This window comes from Manis javanica, chromosome 4, assembly GCF_040802235.1.
Source record: "Manis javanica isolate MJ-LG chromosome 4, MJ_LKY, whole genome shotgun sequence".
Taxonomy (NCBI): domain Eukaryota; kingdom Metazoa; phylum Chordata; class Mammalia; order Pholidota; family Manidae; genus Manis; species Manis javanica.
Window position 1 is genome coordinate 182054786 of NC_133159.1, and position 11770 is coordinate 182066555.

The 11770-nt window shown below is 65.2% G+C and overlaps 1 protein-coding gene across 10 annotated transcripts in view; it reads left to right on the forward strand.

Moving 5' to 3' along the window:
* BAHCC1 (BAH domain and coiled-coil containing 1) overlaps nucleotides 1-11770 on the forward strand; it is a 61011-nt gene that overhangs the window by 25990 nt on the left and 23251 nt on the right. For all 10 annotated transcript variants that reach the window (XR_012130955.1, XR_012130956.1, XM_073236096.1 and 7 more), the window contains exon 4: nucleotides 9640-9762. Coding sequence is in view for 8 of the 10 variants with exons in the window: in XM_073236096.1 (XP_073092197.1) it covers nucleotides 9640-9762 (123 nt within the window). In the remaining 2 variants the exon portion in view is untranslated. The remainder of the gene's footprint in view (nucleotides 1-9639; nucleotides 9763-11770) is intronic.

Here is an 11770-nt window from a genome sequence, read left to right on the forward strand (position 1 = left end):
AAATGTGGAACACAGCTGGGCTGGCTGGGCAGGGCTGCGCCCACCTCCCCAGACTTGGGGACGCATGGACTCCAGATGTGCCAGCTGGGAGAGAGGGGCAGAGAGGAGGGAACTGTTAACATACTCAGGCTGCCACCTTCGGGGCCTGGCCTGGAGGAGTGTCCTTCCCAGGCCTCTGACCTCTGCCTGGGCACACGGGCGGCATGACTGGCAGGAGGGCCCCTGGAGGCCCTTCGAGGCATCTGGGGCTCCTCTTGGCTTACTCAGCACAGGCACCCCCCACCCAGCACCCTGCTGTCTGCTCAGCCCCTTGGCACTGTGGCATGGGTGGCAGCCTCGGCCCTAATGTCCCCAGCCCATGGCTGCTGGTATCTGGTTGCCCCAACTCCAGCAGGGTGGGAAGGGTGAAGCCCGGCGGTGGCTGGCACGAGGAGAAGTAATTGCAGTTGGCAGTGGTCACAGAGGTCCCCCTGCTCCTGGCACTGGCACTGCCATGACTCCCTGGCTGCTGAGCGGTGCACATTGCATGTGCGGAGCACGCGGCCCCACGCGCTGTGCCTGCCACGGCCGCGCTCCAGGTAGGGGGCCTACTGTCTTGTGCTGCTGGAGAGCAAGAAAAGCCTCTCTTTGTGCACCAAGAAAGGGGCTGTTTTCCAAACAGGACAGGTGACAACTGAGGGGCGGCTGTTGAAACAATCTGGGCTTTAAGCCCCGTGCGGAGCGCACGTGTTGGGCAGGTGATAAGAAGCAGCTTTCTTCCCAGTGGAGAGGAGGCTGGACCAGCCCTGAGCGCCAGGTGGGCAGAGCAGGGTCGCTGACCCAGCCTTGCCTGCACCGCCTGGAAGGGAGACCCAGTGCGGAGGGGCTGGCCTTCGGGCCCACGCGCTCCCCACACGGCCAGCCCCACCTTTTACCCTTGTGTGTCTGCCGGCAATCTCCTGGCTCAGGCAGGAGTGTCAGGGAGCAAGCATGGGGCCACCTCAACTGAAATAACGGCTGCTGCCCTGCCCCAGCCCCCACACAGGTGCAGGGGCCCAACAGGCTGGCTGGCTGGGTCCCCCTCCTCACAGCAGTGGCCCCCAGCCAGGCTTGGGGGTGGCGGTGCTCTGCATCAGGGGGCAAATATCCCTCTTCCCCTCCACCCCACCGGTGGGGACCTCAGCGGGGAGCAGGACGGTTTGTGGGCAGCACCACCTGCCCTGGGGCCCTGGGAGAAGGTGCCCCCGTCCTGCCCCCTGGGGCTGCTGGGAGGCAGACAGTGCCCTCAACGGCCTCAGCGCTCACTTCCCCTGAGCCAGCGGCCGCCTCCACGGGGTCACTTCCAGCCTTCGGGGCACCCCACGGCCCTCGGCTGCAGCCCCAGGGGAGTCCATGTGGGTGTGGTATCCTGGCCAGTGCTGGCCCCTGCCTGCCCCCCCACTGTCCTGCATCCTGGAGGGGGCAGTTCCTTCAAGGCAGGGGGAACCCCAGCAGGAAGAGGGTTCGGTACTGAGCATTAAGGCTCCTGAGGACTGGTAGTCATCTGTCTGCCCACCCAAGTCTGAAACACTGCCAGCACCTTCTCAGTCTGCATGTGCCCACAGTCTGGGGTGAGAGGGCTTGTGTGTTGGGGTGCTGGGCAAGGGGAAGTGAGCCGTGGCCTCTGAGCCACCCACCCAGGCTCCAGAACAGAAGGTGGGTGAGGAGCAGGGCCCACCTGGGCTGCAGATGAGTCGGGGGGAGCGTGCCCCACCTGAGCAGCTAGCCTGGGTCAGTCCTGGGGACCATATACCACATGCACCCTCCAGGCCGGTGCCTCAGTTGACCCCCTGGCCAACTCCCCTTCTCTGCCTTCAGTTAAGATGACCCGCCCCGGGATTCCCTTCCCGCGGGGGTTCCCCCGCCCTCCGCCCTCTGCCTGTCTGCCCGCTGCAGCCTTGCTCCCCGACAGGCCACGTGGTGCCGGCAGCCTCGCTGTGAGTGTGGAGCGGAAAGGCCGGCGGGCGGGGCTGGAGCGAGTGGCAGCATTCGTTGGCTGGCTGCCCTGGCAGTGTGCCTGGCTGCTAGTTTGACTGGGTGCCAGCTGGCTCCCTGCGTGCCGGGGCCCGTTTCTCTGCCTTATGTGTACAGAGGGAAGGGGGAGGCAGGCGGGGGCACGCGACACGGCCGGAGAGTGGGGGTCAGCAGGCATGGTGGGCTGCCTGGGAGGGCTGCTCAGAAGCCTGGCTCTCCCCCTGTGGTACTTCCTTCTGCCACCTCCCCAGGTGGGCAGAGAGACAGGTGCCAGCAAAGCTGGTTTGGGGCTGGCCAGGGCCAGGCCCCTGAAGGGGCTCTTATCTTAAGGTCTTACGGGCAAAGCGGCCAGGACAGGCTGGCAAGTGCAGCCCACGTTGGGGGATGGGCCCAGGTGGCCCCTCCACTCCCACCTTTCCGTGGGTGGACCCAGCCCACCATCAGGGGGCAGCCGTCAGAGCAGAGCCAGGGCTTCCTGCTTCCTTGGTGGGGCAGCTGGGGTCCAGGGGAGGCACCCCAGGGCTGGAGGGGCCACCCCAGAACATCTGGCCGGGGGGGTGGGGTGGGCAGAGCCTGTCTCTCCAGCCCCCAGGCCTCCTGGGCCCCCAGGCTCGCCCAAGTGAGGGGGCCTGCCAGAGGCACACAGTCCCCTCGAGGGCTTGGGCTTGGTGGGTGGTAGAGCTGGCCTGAGACAGGGGTGAGCCAGTGTCCAGCCAGCATGCCCTGGGCGGGTCAGAATGGGGTGGAGGTGGGGGTGCAGCATAGCTGATCCAATTGTCAGCGAGCCCAGCCCCCCCTCTCACCCCACCCCCAGCCATTGGGCTGGGACCACCCACAGGGCCAATGAAAAGGGATTCTGTTCCTGGGGGCTCAGCCGGGGAGCGGTGGGGGCTGGGATGGCTGTGCTCCCCAGCCTGGGCAACTCGAGGCCTTGGGCAGCAGTGGGCACAGGAGCCAGCACTGGCAGGGGCCTGGCCAGCCTCTTTGCTGGAGCCATACTCACCCTGGCGGCCACTTGTCCCTCGGGGCTGGGCCAGCCTTCAGTAGGGGCAGGAGCTGCACCAAAGAGCTTTCTAGGGCTCCCTGCTGTCCCCCTGTCCCTTCTGAGACCTCAGGGCCCAGCAGGGCCTCTGGGAGTGAGTGGGAGTGGGCCATGCATGTCTGTGTGAGGGGCAGAGGTCCTACCCAGCGTCTCCACCACCGTGTGACCTCAGAAGCCCTCCCGGCTCCTGCAGCTCCGTCTTCCAGAACTGCCTAGAGGGGCTCTGTGCCCTGTCCCCCTCCCAGCCCCGGACCCACCCCTTTCCCCAAACCCTGTCGTCCCCTCTCCTGGCCTCCATTTCCTTAACAGGTCAAATGGCCTCTGAATCTGCCTGATGGGACTGTGGACTATCTGTCCCCTGTCCGTGCTGAGGGAGAGCTGGGCCGGTGGGGACAGCTGGCTGCCCTGAGGTCCGGGGATATCAGTGGCGAAGGGGCCCAAGTTCCCCAGATCCCAGATGGGGAGCCCACTGCCCTGCCGGACAGGCCCCCTCTGGCCAGCTTCACCCAAGCCAGAGGGAAGCCCAAGGTCTGGACCTCTGCCCCCTCTAGGGCCTTCTTGGGGCCCCCCTCCTGCCGCCAGCCCCTCGCTGCACCCCGCCTCTCCTGCCTCGCTAGTGTTCATGCCCGAGCCCCAGCACCCCGTGACTCCCCTCATGTGCCCCTTGTCCAATCAGCTGCTGAGGGCAGGGGTTACAGCACCTCGCCGGTCCCTCCTGCCTGGCCCTGGTTTGAATAAAGGTGGGCCTGAGCCAGGGGCCCAGGGCCAATCCCGAGCTCTAGGCGAGGCCAGGCGGCACTCGGTAGCGCCCAGGATGACATTTCATCGGCTCCCTCTGGTCCCAGTGCCGGGGTTTGGCAAGGCTGTTGGTGTGAAGGCTGCCCCGGGACCCAGGGCCAGGATGCCCTCAGCATGGTCTGCCCACATTGGGGAGAGGCCCGGGCCCACTGCTGGGCAGATGTGCGTGTCTGTGTGTGGGGCTGGGGCAGGTGGTTCCCTTGGCTCCAAGCACTTGGGATCCCTGGGCGCGACGACACAGTTGTGTCCAGAACATCCCTTCCAGGGGTCTTGGAGCCACAGGAGGACAGGGCGCGGAGCCAGGGACAGAAAGTCAGCACAGGGGTGGGGTGGGGCAGCCCCTAGAGCCGAGCTCCTTGGAGTCAGAGCCGCCGATGTCAGTGAAAGTTTTAGGGGTCACACTGGCATGCGCCCCGCTCCAAGTTCTGAGATTCTGCTGTCCTCCGCAGCTTGAGGCCCGTGGCGAGCCCCAGGCCCCGGCCCTTCCCGGCCCTCTGCCAAGGTCTGCAGAGCTGCGGCAGGTGGCCTGGACCTTCATTCTTCCTGCCAAGTGCGGGCCAGGAGCCCAGGACTGTCCCTGGACTGCCTGGGTCCCAGGAACCCTGCTGCTGCTTGAGTTCCAGAGGCACCTGCCCCTGCTCTGAGCTGCTCCTCTCAGCCTGGGAACCAGCCCAGGCTGCCAGACCCCACACCTGGGGCAGCTGGGGCCTGTGTGTGTGCTGGGAGAGGCTGAGCCCAGGGCTCTACAGGACGGCATGGTGGGTGGACTTCGATGGGATGGAATGAAACAGCCGTCACCATGAGCCCACACTCAGTCCCGGCCCCACTGGGAGGGCTGGGCACCAGCCTGCCCGAGGGGCTGAGCTTCTAAAGCCCACTCCAGCCCCTAGAAGGGGTCTCACTCGGCTCCTCCCAACAAAGCTCAGGGCGGTTGACCCTGGGAGCTGCATTGAGCACAGCCAGCATGCCCAGGGGTCCGGCCGCGGACTGTTTGGCAGGGAGCAGGGAGGAGGCATTGCAAGGTCACTGCCATCAGATCCTAGGGCAGGGATGGCAAGCATCCTGCCAGCTCACTGCCAAGGTCTCTCCTCTACCCAGGCAGACATTATCAATCTACCAGTGCATGTGGATGCAGCCTCCGAATCCTTCTTAACCCAGCATTCTAGGGGGTCGCTATCGTCTGGTAGACTTACACACCTCAGTTGAAACCCACTGATGCCCTGAGTGAAAGAGGTCCCACACTGGAGTGAGCCAGCACCCAGTTAGTGCCAGGCGCTGGGCCAGGGGCGAGAATCCCGAATAAGGGCAGTGTGCCAGGGCCCGAGGATGGGAGCTGGTGTCCAGGCCTGGTGTCACTGCAGTTGTCAGTGTGGGTGGAGAAGGGTGGGGTTTCTCAGGACTGGAGGTGGGCCAGGGGTGGGAGTCTGCCAGGACTCCCTCCAAGGAGGCTTTCCCCACTGCTGAGCCCCAGAGGCAGGCCTGCCCCAGGTGACATGGGGCCTCTGAGCGGGCAGACCAGCATTGCAAGGGCCCAGCCCCGGTTCCTGGGGTGCCGCCTGGTGTGGCTGCTGGCTGGGTGGAAGTACAGACTCGCAGCCCCAGTTGCCAGGGAACTCCGCCAGATGGGCTGTGGGGACCTGCTCTTGGGCCCTGATGCCCGGTCCCTGCTGGTGGCCCCCAGCCACGGCTCGAGCCTCAGGGTGGGGAGAACCGTCTAGCGACTGGCGCTTCAGGACCAGTGTGGTGTGGGTGCCGCTCTCCAGGGAGGCGGCAGTGCCATTTGTCAAGGTGGCCCGGGGGCTGGGGTGTCTGTCTCAGAATCTCTTGCCCTCACAGGTGTGGGGGCAGCTAGGGTGGAACTGGGGCAGGGTGCTGGTGGGCCGGGGTGGCGAGAGCCCCAAGCCGCCCCCAGAAGAATTTATTAAGCTGCTTTTGTGCTGAACTCTGTGGGCCTAGGGTGGGAGTCCGGGGGGCCCCATGGTGGGAGGACCCTTGAACACCCAAAGAATCCTGGTCCTCCAGTGGGCTGGCCACGCAGCCCTGCCCCACACCTGGCCAAGGGCGCACCCACCACACCCAGCCTCCCGAGAGACCCAAGAGCAGCCCCCAGTCTCCCTGCAGGGGGTGGTCCCTGGAAGGGCAGGATCAGGGGGCAGGTTCCTGCCTCCCCAGCCTTGGTGAGGGGAGAAGGTTCTGGGTCTGGCCTGGAGCAGGTACGGTCTCAGATGCCATGGAAAGTGCTACCATGAAACCCCAGGGAGGCGAGAAGCTGTGCAGCAGGTTTTGAGGTGACCCCGCTTGGAGCGGAGGATGGGTATGGGGGTGCCAGGGCCCCGAGTGCCTGGCAGAGCCACCCCTCCTTCCTCTCCAGCGGAAGGCCTGCAGCAGGCCTCCGGGCCTTCCAGACACCCACCCCTTCTCTGGGGGCCAGGAGGAGCCCGCACCCCCTGGTCCATTTCCCCTGCTCCCCTCCCTTCTGCTCTGTCCTTCGGGTCCTGCCACTGGGCTGCCTGCTGACCCCTCTTCCTGCCCCCGACTCCACATACTTCCCGCCAGCCCCTGACCTTCCTGGAAGTGGCCAGCAGAGGCCCAGGGGGATGCTGGGAGGGGCCCAGAGACCAGGTCTGCGCTGCCCCGGACGGACGGCTGCAGCCACTTGCACTTCACATCCCACCCCACCCACCCACCCCCCAGGGCTGACGGCCTTGACTCCGCCTCCCAGTCACTTGGATCATGGGATTGGGCGGCGCCTCCTGCGGTTCCGAGCAGCAGGGACAGGATGGTGGGACGGCCTCAGCAAGACTCCCACTGAGGCGCGGGGTCCCTCCTGGGCCCCAGAGCAGTGGGACACCACGGGCAGCGGGTCTGAGGCTTGCCTACAGGCCTGCCACCTGTTGGTTAGGCTGATAATAGCCGTCATCCCTCAAAGGCTTTGAGGGTCTGAGAAGGGGGCTCTTGGATCATGTGGGGTCAAGGAGCGCTCATCCTGGGTTCTGGGGTGTCCAGTCCCCCCTGGCCTGGGGTCTGCAGCCAGCCCTGCTCTGATGTCCGCTCCCGCGCCCACACACCCCCTGCTCCCTGGACCCCCTCCACGGCAGCCCTGGCTTCTGGTCTCAGAACAGCTGCTCTGATTCATAGAAATCATTTTTTATTTTCCTCTGCAATTCAAAGTACTGTCTTGTTGGAGGAAAAGAAAGGGACTTTTCTAGGAACCCCCACCCACCGCCCACACCCCTCCATTGCTTCTTCCATCTTCCCATCTGCCCCTCCCGCCTCCCTCCCATCCCCAGCTCCCCTCCGGGGTCCCAGAGGATGGGGCCTCAGGCAGGCAGGAGATGGGCGGTCCCTGGTAGATTCCACCCCCACTCCCTGGCCTGTATGGCCACCAGCTCAGGGTCAGAAGTGGAGGGACACATCCCCAAAGGACGCCGGCAGGAAGGAGTGCACCACTCAGCCAGCTCAGTGCCTGCCCCCCAACACCAGGGCGGGTGGGCAGGAGGCCCAGGACTCTAGAGGGGTCACGGGATCCACGCCCGGGAAGCAGTGTCTGGGAAGGAGGAATTTACAGACTTCTGTTTACCAAAATGAGGCCCTGTAAAACATTTAACAGCAGCCAGTTAAGGGGGGACAGTTGCAGGGTTTAACTCCCCCCCACACACACACACAGGCCGCTGCCCCGCCCGGCCAGTTCCCATCCCTCCAGCTACAGCCTTTGTCAAGTCGGCCAGGAGTGACTTTAATAGAGGAAATGTCTGCTCCAGATGTGTCTCCATACACAGACCGGGCCAAGTGGCCCGGCTCTCCGGACTCAGCCCGTGTCCTCTGCAGGAGGCGGCTGCAGACGGATGGGCCAGGGTGGCCCTGGGCACCTCCCCCGAGTCCCGAGACGGACGGGGGTGTGGGCCCTAAGCGGGAGAAGTCTGGGGGCCTGACGGTGCATGCTCATCATGAGCCTCTGGAGGGGCAGGTGTGTGTGTTGCCCTTCCAGCTCATGGCACCTGGGATGAGCTCTGCATGGGCACGGGGGAGCGTGTTCCTCTGGGCCAGAGAACGTCACGCTGCATCATGAGGGGCTGAACGGTGGTGGCCTGCTGCTGGCAGGGGGCCTGCCGGGATCAGGGCGTGCAGTGCCCTGTTTGGGCTGGGGGCCTTGTTTGGCACTTGACCATCTCCCACTGAGCTGTACCCTGGGGCTCCTTATCCAGGCTTACCTCTGAGCTGGGTTCCACAGGCCCACCCGCCCGCACGGCCCCTTGGCCGCCAGCCTGCTGTTCCCCATGCACCCACAGGCCAGAGATAAGAGTCCAGGCCCCACAAGACTCCACCCCCGTCTCAACAGCTTCACCATCTGGAAGGCCAGCCTCAGGCCCCTGGCCAACACCCCAGGTCCTCGGAGGGTGTGGAGGCCTGGAGGTCCGTCCTGGAGCCCGCCCCATCTGCCCCGCTGCCTGCGTTCCATGGAGCGCCCCACCGCGAGCTGTCACAGGAGGAACACTGAAACCGCACAGGGGTTCTGTCCTAAGGAGTTTAGGAAACAGTCAATGAGCAAGATGGAATGGGACTCTGCTTCAGGACTTACTGGTGACTTTGCGACACTGAGAAGGGTGCTGGCGCCCCTGCTCGCCAGCCATGTGCCTCCTGGCCCTCTTCCACTGGGCCGTGCGTGGCTGTGGGGAGCCTCTAACGCCCTGTGCCTGCCTGCCTGCCGTCGCTGGCCACCTGCACATGCCCCTCCCTGTCTCAAGGGCCACTGCTTCCTGGGGACGCCCCGGGGCTCCTCCTTCATCACAGCCGGGGCAGCCCAGAAGCTGGATGGGAAGCCACTGGGACAGTCATGGGGTCCCCAGGAGAAACTCCTCTGGGACCCATTACTCAGGAGGAAAGTGTTCAAAACATTCGCTCAAAGTACAAGTATTTGGAGGAAGACAGTGCCCTGCCCATCCCAGCTGGGGGCCCTCTGCCAGGCTCGGCCCCTCCCTGTTGGGCCTGGTGGAGAAGCCACCCTCCAGGTGGCTGACAACTCTGGGCATCCAGCAGACACTGCTCCCCTCCTGCACCCGGCTGGGGTGCTGGCACCTGAGTGGGCTTCCTGGGCCCTTGATTTGTTCTGTCTGTCCTCATTCCTTTTAGGGGGCAGGGTGTGCGTCTCAGGTGGCCTGAGCCCCCGAAGTCCAAGGAGATGGGTGGGGCCAGCCCTAGGGTGTGGCTGGTGTCTCTGTGCTGGGCAGGGCCAGGCCAGGAAGAGTCTGGGGCCCTCAGGGGCACAGAACTGGGCCTGCGTAGCGTGACTGGGAGATGCCAGGGAGGGTCACTGGGCTGGGGGCCAGCTCCCTCTGCACATCCCCAGAGTGCAGAGGAGCCCCTGCCACCAGCAGGGGTCCTGAGCCTGTGGCCTCGAGGTGGGAGCCTGCTGCGCCCCACTGTGCTGCTGGCGCACCCCTGCCTGTGCGGTGCGGCCAGGGCCCACATCCGCCGCTTGTGCCTGAGCCTGTCCCCCCAGCCACCTCTCTGGAGCCCCTGTGGTCCAACCGCTGTGCTGCTGGGAGAGGCAGCAGAGGCTCTGGCCCCCACACCCCCTCTCCCAGCCCGTCAGCAGTTCAGTTTGTGCTGCACCAGAGGGACGGTATTAGTTGAGTCGGAGTTAATATGGTGTATTGATGGGCTGATTTCCCCCTGGTGGGCTACATGCCAGGCTCTGCAGGGCATCGCTCCTGAGCTACCCACCAGCAACTTGCCTCCCTGGGCTCAGGGTGGATGTGGGCTAGGGGTCCCGGAGGCACCTCTGCAGACAATTCTTGCTTCTCTAGCTCCAGGGTACCCCAGATTTTCGGGGAGTCTGGCATCCACCTTCCTACCCATGAGCCACTTGGATCACCATGGAAACGGCAACGTTCTCTATGGGCAACATCGTTTCTATGGAACCCAAAAAGGCAAGTGCTGGTGTGGGGCTTCGAGGGCCCACCGGAGGCATGGGGGCCAGGGCAGAGGGGCTGGGGCTCCTGGGACTTCAGGCAAAGTCCGCCAGCCGGGGCAAGCCCTCCCCTCTAGGTCTCAGGCCTGGCGGAGAGTGGGCCTGCCTCTCAGGCCTCTGGAGGGTCCCCAGACCGCCGCCTAGTGGCAGGGTGTATGCGGGGCGAGCGCTCCGAGCACAGCTGTGTTGTCTGGAGCTCTTGTGTCTCACATGGCAGCATCCCTGACAGCTGCAGCCCTGAGGGCATGGCGCCCAGCTCCCTAGGCACCTGTACCCGCCCCCGCCCTGGCAGCTCGGGGGTCCCAGAGCAGCTCAGGGAGCATGCCACTGTGTGGGGGCAGGGAACCCCTGGAAGTCTGCACCCCGGCCTCACTGAGTGGCACAAGGCCCAGGCCGCCACCCCACAGCCCGGCCTGTGCTCAGAGTCTTGGGGTTGGGAGGTGCTGGGACAATGATGCCCTCAGACAGAGGACAGGCTCCACCCCACTGGCAGGAGGGGTCCTTGTGGAGCACTTCTGGAGAGGGACGCTGAGGCTGGGGCTTTGCTGATAAGGCAGAGCTGCGGGGACGGCACACACATATGTGCAAAGGCCCGGCCTGGAGGGAGCCCACCAGGAGCCCGTGGGAGAGGCGGCCTCCTGGAGGTGGGGCAAGTGCGGTGCCGTCCCTAGGGCTTGTCCTGGGTGGGCTGATGCCTCCCGTGCCTCTGGGAAAGATCTCCCTGGCTGCACCGGGGACCCTGGGGCCTCAGGGGCCCAGAGGCTGTCGGGTTAGGAACCATTTTCAAATGACAAGTGCCATAGACTTGAACCAGGGCCTGGGGTCCAATGGAGGGCCTGAACGGGGCATGAGGGCCAGGGGGTCTTCAGTAACCCCCATTCACAGCCCTGGCTGTTGGGGGAGCCCTCTGAAGGTGAGGGAGCTGTCAGTTTTTGCACAGAGGTACCAGAGGGGCTGTCCTAGGAGTGTCAATGAGGCAGCCATGCACACCTGGTGGGGCTCTGGAGGCTGGGAGGCCAACCCCAACCAAGGAGAGGGGCCGTCCTGGTGGGGAGGGTGGACGAGGACAGATGTCCTCGGGGGCAGTGGGGGAGCAGGAAGCCGCGAGACTGGGGCTTCAGGAGGTGGCGGGTGAAGAGCGTCCTGAAGAGGCCTCAGGGAAGGAAGGGGGCCCCACGAGGGGGCCCGATCTGACTGTCCTGGAGGGTGCCTGCGACCAGGCCTCCTGCCCTCCACCCTGCAGTTGCCCAGCCGCTTTCCCCACCAGCCTCCCACTGCTGGACCTCAGCGTGTCCTGGTCCTGGAGCCCGTTTTGCTCCTTTGGGCCTGGCAGGGCGACTGAGGCTACGGAAGGCCTTGGCCCAGCCCCGGGCGGCCAGCGGGGACGGGTGGGAGCAAGACCCCACCTGAGCGCGGGGCCTGGAAAGCTCCCCGCCCCCCCACCCCAGGGGCGGGCAGACGCTGCATGCTGCCGGGAAACAGTCTCCTGGGGGTGAGGCCAGGCCGGGTGCTTGCTGCTCTGGGCACAGTCCCTGACCAGCCACGGCTGGGTCCCCCGAACCGCGGTCAGCCTCGGCAGGAGCAGTGATTTTGATGGCGTCCATCAGGGTGGGCTGGCGGTCCCACTGCAGGAACCCAACCAGTGGCGGCCGCTCGGTGGTCAGTGTTTGGTGGAGCCCCGTCCAAGAGCACCTCGGTTTTGGAGGTCGAGCTAACTAGGTTTTGCCCAGGCTGCTGCCCTCCCTGCTTTAATTGGCAGGAAATTGACAAAGAATTCACGCAGTGGAGGACAGTTTTACAGGTTCCGAATGCTTTTCCTCTCCTCTGGTCTTCTCCCTGGGCTCCAGGCTACCCACACTGCCTGTCCGCCCCCAGCTGCGTGTAGACAGCTGTGGCTCCCAGGGACCCCGGAGGTGGTGACCTGGGCCCAGCCTGAGGAGCAGTGGGGGTCTCTCAGGTGGGCTGGG